We start from the raw sequence: 18904 nt of genomic DNA on the forward strand, positions 1-18904 counted from the left end.
ATGAGTGCGTGTCACACCAGTTTGGGCAGGGAGACCTTAGAGGGAAAACAGGTGCTCACACCCACAAGCCAACCTAGTCGGGCCCTCTTCCGAGAAGCCCTCCAGGCGAACAGCGAGGAGGATAAGCAGCAGAAGAAGGCACTGGGTCCCTGCGAAGGCAGAGAGCTAAAATGGAGTGATCACAAAGAGAGGCAGAGTGGATAGATGAACATTCTCCCTTTCTCTCTCGCCCCCTCCATCTCTTTCTCGCTCTCTCACTTTCGGCGTCTTGACACTGCCTCCCTCACGGCCCAACAGTGCCCTCTGGTGCACACCGATGGTACCGTTCCCGACGGGACCAAGTGATAAATAAGATATGAAGATGGAATAAATAAGAGCCAGAATGACAGAGTTGCAAGAACCCAAGGCTAAAAGGTGACATGAGGAGTGCGATTACTACACCGGCTACATAGAAGTACTCGGAAATGAGACAAATGAGGTTTCTCGATTCCACCTTGCAACATAGAGCTTCCTGAAAGAGGGCTTCGGTAACGCATTATGTTTCCATGAGCAGTGTGCAGGAAGGCTGCTTTTGAAGTCCCTCTGACTGAAAGAGGGAGCCTCGATCCGAGTTCTGGTTCCGACATCTGCGATAACAACTCCAGAGTCTGAAGGCAAGCGGCACACGGGGCCGTAGCCAGGGTTTGAAAAATAGTGAGGCGGTGAGGCTCAGTTGCGGGGGTTCAGGTTTGCTGTAGAGGAGGGGGGCACGCACCACCAGACGTCACCAATAGCATCCAGCTTTAGCACCAGAGCCGGGGCCTGTGGTGTGGCAGATCTTTTTTTTCTACGTTTTACATCAGTCGGTCCCTAGCTGCCCCAGTCAAGTTTTTCGACGTACATTTTTCTTGTTCGATTTCAATAAAATAATTAATTACTAAGATTAATGCCAGTGCCCGTTGGCTACGGGCACGCCTGCCTCCACAAACGTCCAGACACTCTCTTTAGCACGGCGCTGGATGAAAGAGACGCAGCAGAGAGGGATGGGGGGGGGCGGCAGCAGCAGCGGTCGTAGCAGAAAGGAGAAATGAAGGAGGAAACGGAGCTCTGTATTTCGTTTGGTGGTTCTAGCGGGTCGTTTTCCCCATCATATTAAAACTCATCCATCATAGCCGTGTGGGGGGGGGGGGGGGGGGGTGTAATGTTGGCAATTTTGTTCTAACTCCCTGGTGGCATGGGAAAAACAGCTCCCACCCTCCCCCGCCCCCACTACTCATCCGACGTTAGCAGGAAATCAAACAGCAGTTTGCCACTCATAAACATCAAGACGAGTGCGAGCACACCGGGCTAAATGTAATAAGAGCGCCCGTGAGGTACTCCCTGCCCTCGTTCCACCCCCTCGGGGCAGGAGGGGGCGGAGCTCAGCTTCTCACTTTATCATCCTGATAGGATATGATGGGGGTCCCCGTTATTAGCTGGGGTGGCTAATGGGCCCTGGATGCCTATGGGGAGGGGTTCATGTTGGCCACGGCTATTATGTCCGATCAAAGCCAGGGGGGCTAACTGCCTGCCGCGGCCGAACACTGGAAAAGAACAAACGGAGGAAGGGCGGTGTTGAAGTGGACGTTGAAGTGGACGGCACCGAGGCTGTGAGTCATCGGCGTTGGAGCGCGTGCTAACGAGACCGCTTTCGACAGCCGGTTTTACATCCAGAGACGGATGGATCCCGTGGTGCGCCGGTGTCTGAGATGAGATGACGAGCACACACACACACACACACACACACACACACACACACACACTTGAGTATGGGATTAGGTGGGGTTCAGACACTTTCATCGGGGGGTTGCAGCTTAGTGAATGGCACCTCTACTGCTAAATAGACAAGCTAAATATCTTGTTTTTCTGCATTTTGTTTTTTAAACATGGACATGAACTTTTGGAGGACAAATAATGAATAATAACTGCTGAGGGCTCGGATCATTTGTTAGCACTATTAGTCACTGTATAAACACAACTAATATTTCTCCATGAATTAATAATGCCATGTTTCATCTTCCTACTTCCATTAAATTGTCATTTGGTTTGATTTGACAAACTGGAACACTTCAAATAGAGCATACCTCAACCTTTTATCACCGTAATTAATCAAGTCTACAACATTTTCTCTCACAGTATGGCAATATATTAATTTAGTGAAGAGGTGATCAAAAAGTCTTTTAACTATAATGTTGAATTATCAGCCAGCACCTGGATATAGATGTGGAAATACATTTTGTGGGGCTTCAACGATTTCCAGCATCCCTAATGGTAATTAATCACTGTGCTCTTTGTCGACAAATACAACTTGATTAAAAAAGGTTTATCAAATATTAAAAGAAAAACGTTTTTCTTTTCGTTAAAGAATTGGCCGCGTCCCGTGGTCCCGTTTCTCAACTTAACTAAATGGTCGTTGTATAGCCCGGACATGTGGTGACATTGTCGGTGAGGTGCAGCTAGCGGAAGACTCAGTGGGCTACGCCTGTGACGTACAGAGACACACCACGGCGTACCAACAAATCTATCCTTCCACAGCTTGAGTTTCCCCTTCTGTTTACCCAGAGTAAAGCCTGCTGAGGCTGAGATTGCTCTTTCCAGAGTCGCCTCTTTGCTCCCTGACACCATCACAAGAGGCAGGCTTGTTTGGCCCTGATTAGACGACAACAATTGCAAAGAGCGACTCCAGATCTGCATGGATAAGTAGTGAAAGGAGAACAGAGTGGAGGGAGGCTGGCGGCGAAGTAAACAGAAAACGCCAGAGGAATCCTCTGAGGATACAATGGGGGGGCCACGCTCATATTTGAGCAAACCACTTTCATAAATATCCTGCCGGTTTAAAATAAACACGACTAAATTCGGTCTTCGACCAGGCGGTTATAGGGAGGTTTTTTTTGTTTTCCGTTGTATCAGCACTGAGATAATTATTTTGCACGACCTCTTTCACAATTTAAAAAGTGTCAGTTGGGAAGCCACCTCAAATCAGAGCATTTAATCATACTAGGAGATAATTGTCACCCCTTAAAGTATTGCAATCCCGCTGGCTGACAAATAAGCAGTCGCGACCAAAACAAGATAGAAACAGTGTTCCCAACCCCATTATGAATGACAGAACAACAGCATTTCACCACCGTTCTCTCACAATTCAAGTGCCCCTTATGGTCCAGTGGTTCAGTGAACCCCGAGTAGAGATAGCTCACACACCAAGTGGGGTGCCATGGGTGGACAGGAATGAATTGTATGTGTGATAACCTCTGACCCTAAATCCTTATCGTGGTGGTATCGCTGTCGTAAAAAACATATTGTCTTGTTTTGCTGGACTGAGAGAGCCATGTTGAGAATTACAACTAGCATGGGCCTTGCTCACAGAAGCCATCTCCAGGATTAGCAGAGCTAGCCTTTTTTAAGCAGGTGTCCTAGCAGGCTAACACAGCTGGTAGCTCATCAAAGTCATTATATTCCATTTAGCTAGATGCCAGTGTACCAGTACTGACAAAACAATACATGCCATACTGGTCCTTTGGATTAGCCGTTACGGAGACAACAGACCATAAGATGTTAATTATTTACCAAAACGTGACGAGTGATAGGATTAAAGGTCCAACTTCACAAGTCGTTATGTCTTTATTACACACAGCTGGGAGAGGAGAACAATTAGCAAGACTCTGTGCAGTCCTCTGAGGAGGGAAAAAAATAAGGTATAATTCCACTTATATAAAGGCGCACATTGAGAATGTTGTGAAAGTAAGTCGTGGAAATGGAGGTAATAACCATACTTGTTCACCAGAACTGGGAATGCAGAAACACAGTCCAAACACAGATGAAAGACTACAGCCGTTCCAAAAAGAATGAGTCTGAGAGGATGAAACGTTGAGGATTGATAAGGAAGTTATAAGGGGATCACATGGTTAATAGATGACCAATAGGATTGAAACAAATGTTCAAAGAGTAAAAATAACAATGTAATTAATGGGAGGAGATGCACCTGAAAGTTGGCACTAGAAGGTTTTTCATACTCCTCTCGTGGGCCCCATCACAATGCATGAATCAATGAAAATGTTCCCGTTGGCACTCCCAGCCATAGCCGCCTCTATATTTGATCCAATTTCCAATGTGTAACTGCATATTTCATCATCAAAGCCCACTTTTCAATATCTTGCCATCAAAGATTTGTTTCCCTAGTCTCCCCTTCCAGTCGTAATGGTAATGGAAAAGTAATATGGGGAACCAGCAACATTTGGAAATTGAAAACTCCTATATCGCAGCACTGCAGCGATTTTCATGAACAGGTTGATTTAATTGGACAGCACAGATCAGTTGCAAGAAAATGCAACAGACATGAAGGTATGGCAGAAGAAAGTATTTACTCCATTTGTTACCAAAGTGCTGATAAGTAAAAGGGCCCCTATTTCACCAGCAGGTTTGAATGTGATAAGCCAAATGAAGATGATTCAAAATCTTCCCAGCCCTGTGACTAAGTGACATCCAGAGTGGGTCAACCTAGACGAATAGAGAAGTCTACAAGTTGCTACAGTTCAATGGGTAGGTTTGTAGACTGATCTATCCTGCATACATCTCGGTGGACCCTCCCACTTGTGATGTCACTATGTCAAACATGCTTTATGTTATTTGTTCATCCAAGTACTTAAACCTCCAATCAGATGGGGGGGGGTGTATGTATGTATGTATGTATGTATGTATGTATGTATGTATGTATGTATGTATGTATGTATGTATGTATGTATGTATGTATGTGTGTGTGCGTGTGCGCGTGCGTGCGTGCGTGCGTGCGTCTGCGAGGTTACATGCTCTTCTACAAAAGATCTTCCTGAAGACAATCTATAAAGCTGCAGGCACTCCTATTACTGTTGGTTTAAAACCCCTCTTAATGGACCCGTAACGGGCTTCTCAGAAGATCCATCAACACCTCCCTCTCCCAGGCAATGGCAAACCATAATGCCAACATTCATGAGAGATCTTGTGCCACAATCCTTGAAAAGAGGATGCAGAGACTGTAATTTCCCTGCTCGTGTAGTTATACGGTGCACATGCACATTTAGCCTATTGTCAGTGGCATGTACCGCACAACAACGCACTAATGAGAGAATAATTAAGTTGGCTGAACAGAGTGCTGACTTGGAGTTTCACAACACAGCTTTGGGGCCGTAAGCCTGCGAATACACTCACGTATCATTCCGACTAATGCAATCTGGGTTGATTACAAAGTAGAGGGTTAAGAGGACCCAGCAACGCCTTGATTGTCCTGGAGAAGCTTTGTTTTTAGTGTTCACCTGCAATGAGGGAATGGGTCAATAGAGGGATAACAACAAAACTAGCACAACATGTGCCGCTTTGGAAACGGCAGATCTCAATAACGTTTCACAGCGCACACTCTGTGTACTGCCCTGTTGAGGACTGGGGGCAAGTGGGGGGCCATTACAATACAGCCGGCAGCGTTCAGCACTGGCAAAGTGTTCCTTAAGGAGTGCTTCTGAAGACGGCCTAAAGATTAGTTTTTTTTATTTTTGGTATAATTGTAAATAATTAATACCACACAATGTACTTGGGTTTAATAAAGAGCAGGTAGAAGTTTGGCTGGCCCGGTTCTACGTTGAATTACGCCCTAGACGAGACCTCCTCCGAGGTCTGATATCACATCTAAATACAGAGGCACAGAGAGGCAACTTATTCTGGTATGAACCTCTCGCTGTACAACACATCCACTGACTTGTGAGTCATAGTCTTTTAAGATTTTCTTCTTTTAGTCTGGATTTGTAACTCCTGGCTGTCCTTCAGAGGCCAGTGAAAAACCACAGTGGCTAACAACATAGGGAAACGATCCAGTATTCCCGTCACTCTGATAGAGAGATGAATACACAGCCCCCGGTGTACGGCCTCCATCGGGTCTGCCTTCTCATTACTCTGGTTTGGAAGGGGGTAGGAAACGTACACGATGACGGCAATACACTCAAACAATGTGAGGAGGGATCCTTTTATTTTACTGCTAATGATTACGACCTTCAGGTAGAACAAAATGGAGGCGTCTGTAGGCGTTTGCTATACACTCAAGACGTGAAGTCAATTGTTGTTATGAACAATAAGCCACGTTTAAGTGGTTTCATTTCTGGAATGGAAATCGTGTGTGTTGCGTTGTCAGGCCAACACATTTCTCAAGACTCTTACAGAGCGCTGCAGAGTTAGGCTACTGCATAGTTACTGCAGGCTATGAATCACAGGAGCCAGAAAACTGTGTGGCGGTGACAAATTGAAGCAATTAAAGGCCAACCTGTCTGAAATGAAAACACCACGGTGCTTCATCAGAGGAGCGGTTGGTCGTCAGGCAAAAGACCGGTTGTTGTCATAGAGGTGGAACTGGGAACGACAACAACTACAAATACATTTTTTTAGTTGGCTAATTTCCTGAGTCATATAATGGAATGTAGGCCAAAATAAAGTAGGTAGACCAACTGTGTCCCATCGTTTTAAAAGAATAACAGTCTGGCCCATAGTTTAACATTGATTTCTAATGAAATTAAAGAATTATTATTTAAATCCTGTAAGTCATCCATGCTATGTTTTGTCCCAACCAAATATCGTTAGCTATCATAAGCTAGTTGGATATTTGGGTTGTTTTACTCCCAGGATGGAAACAGTAGATTGCTGTTACTATATCCTAAAGGGGTAAAGCACAGAAGGTCAGGGGCCAGGGGCAAACTACTTCCGGGCCTTCACCCTGACCCCGTGGCATCTAGCATCAACCCTCTGTCATCATGAGTGATGGTACACTGACAAAATGTAAGTAGCGTTGTTGGTTGGACAGTACTTCACCAATCAGATGAAGGCCAAGATACATCGGTGCCTTCACCCAGTGGGATCAAACGCAGACATGGGTAAAAGGTGAGTTGGGGCAATCTCTTTTTGGGGTCAAAAGAAGGCTGCTATCCAAGCCCTCAGCAAGGTGAAGGCATCACAGTGTGTCGTACCCCTTAGGTCATAGGTTTACATAAAAAATATTCCATCCCTACTTTTACAGTGCTACAATTAATAATAGTCCTACATGTATCGCATGTTAGTCAAATGGTTGTTGTGTTAGATTCCCAAATGAAAGGTTCTGAGTTCAATCTCTAATGTGGAATCTAGCCAGGCATCCTTGAGGAACATGCCCTAATGCTGCATACTGTTAATGAATATATATATGCAATATGATTGATGCATCTAACCAATGAGGACAACAATCAGATTTCTGAATCAATGAATCATGGATGGGGCAAGTTAGTGTCATGCATATTTAATGTAGCTACCTCGTTGAACTGTATCTTGTGGTTGCTTTTCATCCTTTGGTTGGAGCTTTTCCATGTCTTCCCGAAGAAGTGCAGGTGATTTCTATCAAACAGAGTCACCCGCAACTGGTAAGTGACACCTCGGTCTATCTCTGTCGCCTCAGCCGTCTTGTGTGGGTGTGGGGGTTGGAGGGGAGAGACAGATTAGAGAAAAATAAATCACAGTATGGTAAGCGGATAGCTATAGTGGCATTGCTTATATAACAGCGCCGTTTGGCGCACGGGGAAATAAAGTGAGGTATGGAGACACAAATATACCTGTTGTATGTGAGGTCCAGTGACACGGTTTAGGAGTATTTGAAAGCCGTGAGATGCAGTGAGATGAGCCTCCTGAGATTGACGTACTGTCTGGCTGTGCGGGGGAATTACCCGGGCTCTCTCAAAGACTTCTCTCCAACTCTCTGTCTTAGAGGACATGTTTTGTTATTCTTGTATTAAGTATGTGACATATAAATTCGGCATTGTTGCCCCCGTAAAAGAACTGTTGAAAACAACCCGGTTCGAGTGTATGCAGTGTTTTTTAAAGCCGAAATATTTTCAAAATCAAGGCCGCCATATTGTTACCACATACCATTTATTCGGTTCGTGGGTGTTATCATATTTAATATATACTCGAGCAACAATAACATGCATGTCAAGCTACGTTGTGAATATATCTTCATTTATTAGTGTGTCTCCTTATTTTAATTCTTATCCTATTCCCGATGTGCGAATATTATATAATACAAAATAGTTATGATTAAGTACTGGGACCCTTCTCACTTGGTTTCTCCCGTGGCTTGGTGTACGTTTCTATGGCAATATTTGGGTTGTTATGGATTTCTTCTTCAGAGTTGTTAATAGTAAATTAACAGAAGTATAAAGATGTACCGCCGCCCGGTGGCCACTGTGGGTAGCACCAATCAAATGCATTTTTATATTTTTTTATATCCAAGGTCCAATGGAAACAAAATAACGGGTACGACTGTTGTTACACATAAAATACACATAAAACATACTGGTTCGGTTGTGAAAACCTCAACAACCCCATGGGAATATCGTGAAACCACCCATGGTAGATATTAAAGTTATTATACCTTATTTATTTCATAAACCTACAATGACCTGCGAAAAGCAGAACAGTTCCGTTTGGTGTGATGGCCTCTGTCTTTTCGGCCGGGGGAGGGAGGGGTCTCCAAGCAGCCCTGCGGGTGTGTACAGTAGTAGAAGTAGTAGTAGTAGTATAGGGCTACTTTATGTCGGAAGCAGTCCGCGGAGATGTGCGCACTCGAGAGCACTAAACCTGTAAAACTTCGGAGTTTCGGGGAAACCAACAAATACGGTGTTGCCGCCAAAGATTTGAAAGAGTTGCTCAAAAAGGGTTGCAAGTTGTTAAAGGTACGACTTTCTAGCTAGGCTATTCATTTATCTTTCATTCGGGTAACCGAACCGTTAACAACAACACTCGGACTTAAAACCACATTTGAACCCGCTTGTTGCCCCGCAGAAGCCGCTGAATGGCGCTCGGGTCTGCAGGCACGATGACGGGACCGAGCTGACGGAGGAGTACTTTAAAACTCTGCCGCGTAACGTGGAGCTGGTGCTGCTGTCGGGGGACGAGGCTTGGAACGGATGTAAGTAACCCAGTAAAGTGACTTTTTAAGTCACGTGGTGACCATATATTTAGTACAACGTATTTGCTTGTTGTCATGGTGGCGGTTCTTATTTGTTACATACTGTACGTGCTTTTCTAAACAGAAAGTATTTTTCCTTATCTGATCTACATTTCCCATTGTGTTTTCAGTCATGGATGAAATCGCTGGGCTGCTGAGCATAGACCGGACTTCCAGTCAGCTCCTTGAGGCGGCGAGGTATTTCCGCTCCGATGACCGGTCCGCCAAGCGGCGTAAGCTGCTGGCAGACAGTCTGGTCGGCCTGGAGGATCACTCAGAGATGGAGAGCAGGGAGGACGACCAAGAGTGGTTTGAAGGTGAAGGACGACCTATAGCCTAATTATAATCATTTCAATAGGGGTGTACCCATACCAGGGAAAACATAAACTTTGTGGAAAAAATTGTTTTACTATTCTAAATATTTTTCGAAGACAAAATATAGGCGATCATACACTTTAATATAGAGAATATAGTTTGTCCTCAGAGACTGGTGAAATTAAAGGTCCCATGGCATGAACAATTCACTTTCTAACCTTATTATGAGTTCCCTAGCCTGCCTATGGTCCCCCAGTAGCTAGAAATGGCGTTAGGTGTAAAACGAGCACTATCCTGCTCTGCCTTTGAAAAAACAAAGCTCAGACGCCGATTTGGATTTTTTCCCCGTACACGGGGACATGTAACCTCCCCTTTCTCTGCTTTGCCCAATGAGCTACGACCGTGCTCTAACCCAAGTGTTGTACACTTCTTTGTTATTTGGATTACCGTTCTGCTGTTGGTGTTATGGCGCATAACACGTCGGGTTCTCTGACATCTCTTGTATTTCCACAACGAGACTGTAGTGGGGGTTGTAAGGAATTGGGGAAAAGGAACTTTGGCTATGACTCCCTGAAGTACATGAACTGCGACATGGAGGAGAAAGGACAAGGATTCTTGTCCGCGATTTTCTCCCGCCGGAGCCTCGCTGCCCGCTGCCAAGGCACCACCGCCGCGGGCGAGGCGTTGGCGCCTCGCTGCTGCCCGCTGTCCCTCGGCAGCGAGGCTCCGGCGGGAGACAATCGCGGGCAACAATCCCTTTTTCCTCCATGTCGCGGTTCAGTCTACTTCAGATTGATGAGGTAGTGGAAGAACCAGAGACGTTTGAGATTCGTAATATAGTCTGGAGGCGCACACAGCTTTTGGCCATGATAATATGTATTATATGATATAGATATCTATGTATAATATATTATTTAGATATAGAGCCCCAGGACTCCCGCCGGAGCACCCGGAGTGTTCTAGAATATTTACAGAACACAGCCAAAGGCTGTGCGCCTCGCCATTGCGATACATCCACTGTAAACAGAGCGCATGGTACCGTGGCCGCAAGCTGCTTAGGGCCACACCCCCACCCTCCTCCTTGACCCGCCTCTCTCCTCCTCATTTGCATTAAAGCGACAGACACCGAAACGGCGCGTTTGGGAAAGCTCAATTTGTGACTGGCTCGTAGTGGCTTTAATTCTGCACCATGGCTGAATTTCGGTAACGTCTTCAAATACTGTGTTAGTGGCCCACTAATATCTTTATTAAATCATCCATAAAGTAGCATGCCATGGGACCTTTAAATGGTCAGTCTTGGGTCAAAGATCTTTAATGCATTGTATTGGAAGCTTGGTTAATACCTACACGTACAAGCCACATAAAGATGATCATATTTTGGCAAATTCTTTCATAAAGGTCTGATTTAATGGGTCCCAGTATGGGCTGTGTGTATTTAGTTCTCTGGCATTCATAAAAAGAACACAGCCGTAATGAATGAGGTCCGCCTGTGTTAACCCTGCAGTGGGCGCAAGAGTGCCTGATGCAAGAATGGGAGATGTAAAAGTGCCATTAAAACTTTATTGAGCCCTTAGAATAAAATGTAATACAATCTTGAGTGCCTTGATCCCAGACGAACCCTGAACTCATTCTGACTCCTTACTTCAGGCCTGCTCCCGCGTTTCAAGACCAAGTCAGCCTACATGAAGTCCAACTGTGAGGGCAGAATCCGGGGGTATATGAAGGAGGTAAATGCCAAACTCATTAACATGATATTCATAAAATGCATTATGTTCTGTTTCCTAAAGCTAGATGGTTTTTTTTCAGTGTACATTTATTTGCAAAAACTTCGGTGAACTCTTGTTTTGCAGCATCACTTGTAAGTTGCTTTGGAAAAGTCTGCCTAACATACAATCGAAGAACTTATGATATGCAATTCGCACATATCAAACTGCACTGCATGCAAACTGCATCTGGCTCAGCTGTTGTAGTGGCTTTGGTTTTTGAAGTGGCTATGCAGAAAACAATGTTTCTGTTTAGGAAAACATAGTCAATCCATTATCTGCACTGTGGCCCCACACAAGACCCAATTTAGACCCAGTTTAAAGAAGTTCACAGAAGGGAACAACATGTGTGGCTCATAACATTAATAATGGGTCATTTGTGTGGCATGGCATGCAGTATAGACCCAACTAGACAAGTAAATATACATTGACCAGGCAGGTGTTGCTGGTGTTTAGATGACAAACAACACCAAAAGCTGGTGTTTGTCATCTAAACGATGAGCTACATTCAAAGAGATTGTTTTACATTCACAACATAGCTACGTCAAGACACGCCACACTTGAGTTGTCCAATTCTGCCACCAGTCATACACCAATCCGCTGCTAAGATGTGCATAGGCAAGGGAGAGACTTTGTACAATAGCCGCCCTTTGAACAGAACTTAATTGATAGTGTAATTGATGTAAACCACATCCTCCTCCTCCTCCTTAGCTGGAAGTCGCGACGAACAGCAGCCAGAGCCCCAGGGTGAAGGAGGAGTTTGCCAAGACGGCGCGTGGCATCACAGACCTGCTGAAGGCGGACAGGTACAACGGACGCTACTTCGACCGCAGCGAGGTGGAGGAGAAGAACCGCCTGTGTACCGCCCAGGGCTGGTTCACCTGCCAGGTGACACACTCTCACCCCCGGAGCAGCACTTTGTATTAGCGCTTTTGCATTTGGCTCATCATTAATCATCCGTCTTAACTTAAAAGCTTGAATTCTCGAGGGTGACCGCAAGCGTCAACTCACAACACAGCTCGTAAATAACATTCTTTGTACATTGATTATGTAATAAAAATACAATTTGTGACACGCCATGTGGAACTCATAACGAACCTCGCAGTCTCTCTCGCTCACTCTCTCTTAATTAATTAGGACCCTGTAGTCTGTCACTGTCCCCCTCCAACATTATTTTTAACCTACTAGGGGGCTTTTGACCAGGACCTATGCAAGTCCCTCCACTCAATCAATCCCTATGGCAACAAAGAAAGCCGGATCAACTTCGGCACATGGAACCTGGATCACAGGTAAGCTCGTCTTTTAGGAAGTACATTCCCAAGCACTAACAGTAGGCGTTCCGAGTCAATAAAACCTTTGGACAGTTATACACAGAGAACCCCATGAACCAAAATGGCTAGTTTTATCCGTAACGATAAGGAATTAAGCAGACAGTAACACCTCTAGTCTGCTAAATGTTTATATTTCCCAGAGTTTCATTCCATTTCAACCCAAGATTCAAAAAAACATTTTCGGGGTCTTTTCTATGTGTTCTTGAAATAATTCCTTTGACCTGCTTCTTAACATTTCTTAAACCGCTCACACTGACTTCTCTTCAGCATAAGAGCCATCAGTTAGATTACCGTATATTCAGAAGTACACGCTAACGACACCACCGCCATCTTGTTCTCCTTCTGGTGTGAGCAGGATCGAGAAGAAGAGGGCGGTGATCCCAGCGCTGGTGGACGCCGTGCAGAACCACCAGAGCGGCGCAATCAACCTCACCTACTTCTACCGCCTGCTGTTCACCACGGACAACCTGAGGCTGGTGCACTTCGTGTGCCACAAGAAGGTGCCCCACTTGCTGCAGTGCGACAGCAAGAAGATGTACAAGCGGGCCACCAAGACCCCCAAGCCCAAAGCCCCCGGCAAGGGGAAGCGCCCTCGTATTAAATGAATCGTTTGTTTATTAAAGGGTGACATAACACCAGGTGTCGAGAGTGATTAGCCGTTACAAGCCGTTTTCAAAATCTCCCTCTGACATCACAAGTGGGCATGTCCACCTAGATGTATGCTGAATAGATCAGTCTACCAGCCTACCCGGTGGACTGTAGCAAACATTGCTCATCTATCAGTCACACATCTAGGTGGACACGCCCACTTGTGATGTCAGAAGAGGCAGATTTTCAAACAGCTTGTAACGGCTAATCACACTCAAACCTGGTGGTATAATGTCACCTTTAATGCTATTCTTTGTGCATTTTAATTCATTTCAGTTGAATGGAGAAGAACTGTGAATATTCTCCCACTAGTGTTGAAACTGATAAACTATTGTTGAGAAGCAGGGAAAATTGTTGCTGTGAGAAATGCATTGTGTTTACGGGTTGGTGAAGTAAAAACGCACGCATCAGCTGAGCTTCCAAGCAAAAAAAGGCAGGGCCGTTTATTTGTTTGGCACTGGAACAATAAAGTACATTCTCGGACTATTATGGTTATTGGACGTATTTGCGTTCAAGCAGCGCTGATGCATTCAGATAAACAAACAATTAAGCATAAATAAAAGGCAGATGGTAAATCAAGACTACAAACCTAATGCCATCTGGTTGGTCTCTACAATTATAAAATATACAACAGATTACTGCTCATGTGAATAGTATTTTGTTAGTGCAATGATTTAAAATCTCAATGGATGGAAGGTACAAAGTGGCTCTCGCAGACCTGACCCATCGTGAGAGTAGTTACATTCAGGACATTGTGGTGCATTCATCACATTCTTGTCAGGTCAAAGAACAAGATCCATCAAAAATCTTGTCGCTCCCAATAAGATCAGGTTGCTCTGTTTCACACAAAGAATGTCTTCAGTCTTTAAAAGAGCCAATATTTTACTATATGGGGATTTTTTTTTATATAGACAAGCCATTTCAATATCTATCCACCAGTAAAATCACAAGTTGCTATTGGCACAGTCTACCTGGGAGGGAGGATGTAATCAGGGATCACCTCAACCTATTTCTCATACATCTGGGCGATTACTTGTGAGCTCTCTAGTGGACACATTTTGAAATGGCTTGAAAATGCCCAATCAGATCACATCTGGTAAATGCAAGACAACACGAGAGCGAGACCCAGCCAGTTAGACTGGACTGAGCCAAAGTTAGTGCTGATGAAGGCATGCTCCGGTACGTCTGCCCTCTCATAGATGGCAACTCGCCGACGGAGCAAAGGCTCGCATCCACAACACACATTAATAAAGGATTATAAGCGGAGCGAGACGCTGATGTCTCAGGGGAACAAAGAGCAAAGATGAGCAAGAGGCGTCATGCTAAAATAGAAATAATGGATTTTACATAATATGCAACGGTGGCGGGGTCCCTATATATAGTATTGCATGTTCTTTGGTGTTTGCGGCGTGCGCACATATGTTCCTGTCCTCTTCTTGGGGGGGGGGGGGGGGGGGGTAATGGCGGTCCGGTTTTATGGGCATCGTAAAACTTTACAACATAGTCTTTAAATCCGGGACTGCATGAAAGGGTGGTCCCCCACCACCATCCCGGCCCCGGTATCGTGTGATTCAGTGTTGAACTACACACAGTGAACGTCATTGAGCTGCTCCAACGCAGTGATGGGATGGATGGGAAAGTGGCATGTGTTGATTATTGGCTTGAACGTTAGGGTCTTCTGGGACCTGTGGCCGTTCACTAGGGCCACCGTTACAAAGGACAAGAACCAGGCCATCGAAAGGGCTCCACCGCTGCAGGATCACAGCTCTTGGTCGCACTGCTTCTAAAAAAATGTTCCGCCTTCGTTGGAACTTTATAAAAATGATCAACTTTCTAAGGAGATGAGGCGACAACAAACAAATGGCCGTTTGATATGTACTTGGCAGTGGACTCGTTGACTTAAATTTAGGATTAAGTGCTGCATGGATCCAAGATTACAGAAGGGCTGATCATTTGGTTGATCCAACCCAAACCCTGATATTGTAGTCACCTTTCTGACGATATAAAAACGATTTTTAAAAACCACAATGATAATAATGGCCCATCAGATCCAAAAGATGGTTCCACTTTACGAAATATAAATTTGGCACATGCGTTATAACTACCACGATGTAACAACCCTCCTACACGGGCAAACAAAAGATTTCCGTTCGGAGTGGAGGATGTACGGGCTCCACAACTAACTGTCCCCTGGGTGGCTGAGCTGCATGTCTCCATCACTTAGATGCTCTTCCTCCTCCTCCTCCTCCTCCTCCTCTTCGCTGTCAACCCGGGCGAAGTAGTGCCTCCGGCGCCGCTGCTGGTTCTCCCCCCGTGGGGCCCGGAGCGAGGCCCCAGTTCCCGACGCCGCTGTCGGAAGCCCGTCCTGCAAAACCCAACAGTAGCAGATACAAGCGTCACCAATACAACCGTAAAAATACTGTATCTCGACCGTCATACAGCCTGTATCTCAACTGTCACAAAGACTGGCTCTTAACTGTCACAAAGACTGAATCTTAAACGTCACAAAGACTGGCTCTTAAACGGCACAAAGACTGGATCTTAACTGAGACAAAGACTGGATCTTAACTGTCGCAAAGACTGGATCTTAACTGTCACCAAGACTGGATCTTAACTGGCACAAAGACTGGATCTTATCCGTCACAAAGACTGGATCTTATCCGTCACAAAGACTGGATCTTATCCGTCACAAAGACTGGATCTTATCCGTCACAAAGACTGGATCTTATCCGTCACAAAGGCTGGCTCTTAACCGTCACAAATCCAACTGTCCTGAATATAAACGTCACAAAGAATAGACCCGAGTGCTCTTTCAGAGGGCCTGTATTATTCTACAGGTTGGAAAGAGTGTCACAAGAGTGACAATACTAGTGTGATAAGATCCAGTTGTGCGATGCATCCCTGATTGAAAAGGTTCCACTGAAAACTGGTTGTGAGTTGGTTCGCTAGAAAGCAACGAGGTCCCAAGAATCCTGAACGGAACCAATTACAAAACCAGAGCTTATTTGGTGAAAAATGGCCATCAGTCTCACCTGCATGGCATCCAGGTTCCCAAAGAACTGCTCAACGGGGAGGATCTGGTTGCTGTCGTCATCGGGGAAGAGGCTCTCAGCGCCGCCACCGCCAGCCCCGCCTACGTCATTCTCCCCGCCACCCATCTCCTGGTCCTCTCCGCTCTCCGGGAGACAGCTCACCCTGCAGCCACCACTCCTCCTCCTCCTCTCCTCGTTCTCCTTGCCCTCCTGCTCCTCAAGGGGCAGGGGTGAGGCGGTGCAGCGTGTTCTGTTGGGGGCCCGCTGGCACTCACAGCTGATGAGGGACAGTTTGTCGGACGGAGGGATCCCCGAGATATGGCTGCAGGAAGTCGGTTCAGTCTTGTCAGACTTATGTCGTTTCCGGTTTGTGATCTCCCTTCGTCTCCCGGTGGAGGCCTGTGGTTTGAGGATAAGGTGTTGTAAGGGGCAGGATAGTCTAACAGTGGATAGGGTTTCTTACTCCCAGTTGAAATTCATGGTTAAAATCCTCAGGTCCGCCTTTAAACTGTAGGCTTCCTAGATGCCATGTTGCCCTGTTCATTAATGACGTGTTATGAAAAAGATAAGTCACGATAGTCGCTATTGACAATTTAAAATACATTTTTTAATGAAAAGAGATAAATAAAACATAACTATCAAGAAAAATAAAAAGGGTGGTGTCTCTGTAAATGCGACATTTAAAATATCGACACAACACTAACCTTACTGGATGCTTTGACATCCGAACTGCAAGTCTTCATTCTGCGTTTCATGTTTCCCAAGCCAGACCTCTGAAAGTGAAAACATTTAGTTTCGTTTTGTTATATCGCAGCACAATCTATAAATAATCTCAGGTATGGACATAACTTTGGTGTGTTATCATACTTGAGCCTCTGTCTACACGCACATCATGTGAAGCTAAAGTGGGGAGCTAGCAGCGCCGTAGCTGAGGGATCAGACACACACACACACGGCTGGTGGCAAGACTGTGCATCCCTCCCTCGTCTCCACACATTGTTACTCACACGAGTTGTATTAATATAACCTGTGTGGTCTGTGGTGTGTCACTTTCATGTGAGCACTTTATCAAAAAAAAACATTTCTCACATTTCCCCAAGACGCGTTGGACACCGGTGGCCAAAAGATCAAACTTTGGTTTCACGATCATTTAAACAGCTCAACGTGGAGATCAAAACACAGCCGTGAATGGCCCCATTTCGCTCACCAGTTGTAGTTAGTCTGGCTAATTTAGCGTTTAACCCGATTCTCCTTAATTAGCTAGTGGCCATTAATGGTGTTACTTACACTGACTGCCTCACACAAACACACACACACATCTCACATGTCTCATATTCCGAATCTGCGAAGCCTCGACGTTTCCCTCCGGGGTTCCTCCACCGGGGCGCGATAAACTGCTGCTCGTCGTAAAACAAACGAATTATTCATAATCCTCGTCCGTGAGAGCTACATGGTTCCAAGAGCAGGCGACACACGGAGAATCGATGGGGCCCGGGTTCAAGCGTCGATCGCTTGATTCCTACGAATTTTCTAGTGGAAGGGGAGAGCCGCCGAGGACAGTTCAACCGTAGGTCGACGACGCGTCGCGGAGGTGGGGCGCCGCGTTGGTAGCCGGGTCATTGGTTGCAGGTGCTGCCTATGGACTGTACTGTACATATATATTTGATACACAATTGGCCACAGAAAATATTAGGTAGAGAAAAAATCGTACTACAGGGGTAAGGTTCACGCTGCGTTTGCCTGAGATCCGATGAATGAGTTAAAGCCGCGAGAATATTTGCGTTCCCGTGCACACAAAACTCACGCGTCAACTATTAGGTTCAAAGAACGACACGGAGAAGATATCGTTGTATTACTTTAGTTGCCATATAACACTGTTACAATGTCATGACACATCATTCTTTAATAGGTCCATGTGACACATACGTCGTGAGTCCGCGACCCCTAGAAGATCGAGTGAGGTACTAGATGGTCCGCCATTTTCATGCCAATCGTATGCAATGCAAGTACATAATAAAATACGCACGAGGGCGCTATTAGCTCCGCAATGTTCACTCAATGAGTGATTGAGTGAATATAATAACATATATAACAACATACACATTATACGCATGTAAGCCTATCACAGATTAATCGATTTGCATTTGTGTAACATTGGGATAATAAGACGATGTCAATGGCACAGTTGGGGACCATCCCCATCAGCGTCAGCAACAGATAGACCTTCAAAGATGTTCCTAACTCACGTAGATTTAAACCTGATGATATCGTCTTGATGAGATAGTCAACTCCCTCTTTCCTCTTTTTACAAAATAAATATCTGGATAATTGATTCATTAGCTGGTTTGTGTTGTGTGCACTGGTTTAGGTTGACTACATTGGTTTGTGTTGTGTCTAAATGTAATTAAATTAAACTCCATTGTCATTAACACAATGTGCATGCACATTTATAAACTAGAAAATGCATTTCCTGCAGAAAATGCGGAGTGCTGTAGTGCGAAGTGAGGTTGAAAATATGTTTTAGTAAAGGCACATAGTTTAAGACGTAAAGAAATGTTAAATGGCTTAAATGTAGTGCAAGGATTTTGACAGTCTAAATGGAGTAAACAATGTAAACATGCACACCGTATAAAGAATAAGAAATGGTTGGAAACAAATAAAGTCAAGAGTTATTAGGGTGAATAGGGTTCAAAGTCAATATGCAAACGGGTAGTGTGTGTGTGTGTGTGTGTGTGTGTGTGTGTGTGTGTGTGTGTGTGTGTGTGTGTGTGTGTGTGTGTGTGTGTGTGTTGTCGCGCGGATGCGGTG

General features: G+C 45.2%; 2 protein-coding genes across 3 annotated transcripts; one reads left to right on the forward strand and one right to left on the reverse strand.

Moving 5' to 3' along the window:
- Positions 1-8588: 8588 nt before the first annotated feature.
- On the forward strand, positions 8589-13548 carry dffb (DNA fragmentation factor, beta polypeptide (caspase-activated DNase)). Its single transcript, XM_079741691.1, has 7 exons — positions 8589-8732; positions 8842-8968; positions 9139-9324; positions 10970-11049; positions 11797-11973; positions 12274-12374; positions 12772-13548. The coding sequence occupies exons 1-7, from the start codon at positions 8613-8615 to the stop codon at positions 13019-13021; spliced, it is 1041 nt and encodes a 346-aa protein (XP_079597817.1). The 5' UTR covers positions 8589-8612; the 3' UTR covers positions 13022-13548.
- Positions 13549-13760: 212 nt separating this feature from the next.
- cUnh1orf174 (chromosome Un C1orf174 homolog) lies at positions 13761-17879 on the reverse strand. 2 transcript variants are annotated; one of them, XM_079741693.1, is made up of 4 exons: positions 17384-17879; positions 16801-16869; positions 16097-16495; positions 13761-15429 (listed from the first exon to the last, which is right to left on the reverse strand). In XM_079741693.1, exons 2-4 carry the CDS (start codon positions 16849-16851, stop codon positions 15244-15246), a joined length of 636 nt encoding a protein of 211 aa, XP_079597819.1. In that variant the 5' UTR covers positions 16852-16869; positions 17384-17879; the 3' UTR covers positions 13761-15243. The 2 variants fall into 2 exon arrangements, with proteins under 2 accessions (XP_079597819.1, XP_079597818.1); XM_079741692.1 differs by having other exon boundaries at positions 17421-17878.
- Positions 17880-18904: the final 1025 nt, after the last annotated feature.

Source organism: Pollachius pollachius (assembly GCF_949987615.1).
Source record: "Pollachius pollachius genome assembly, chromosome: 8".
In the NCBI taxonomy this organism is placed as follows: domain Eukaryota; kingdom Metazoa; phylum Chordata; class Actinopteri; order Gadiformes; family Gadidae; genus Pollachius; species Pollachius pollachius.

Bases quoted from the DNA above. Each gene is read 5' to 3' on its own strand.
- dffb (XM_079741691.1), top strand. From the start codon at position 8,613: ATGTGCGCACTCGAGAGCACTAAACCTGTAAAACTTCGGAGTTTCGGG. The intron at 8,969-9,138 runs GTAAGTAACCCA...TTGTGTTTTCAG, and splicing joins GGACGAGGCTTGGAACGGAT to TCATGGATGAAATCGCTGGG. The intron at 9,325-10,969 runs GTGAAGGACGAC...TCCTTACTTCAG, and splicing joins CGACCAAGAGTGGTTTGAAG to GCCTGCTCCCGCGTTTCAAG.
- cUnh1orf174 (XM_079741692.1), bottom strand. The intron at 16,496-16,800 runs GTTAGTGTTGTG...CTCAAACCACAG, and splicing joins ATGTCAAAGCATCCAGTAAG to GCCTCCACCGGGAGACGAAG. The intron at 15,430-16,096 runs GTGAGACTGATG...TGGGTTTTGCAG, and splicing joins GGAACCTGGATGCCATGCAG to GACGGGCTTCCGACAGCGGC.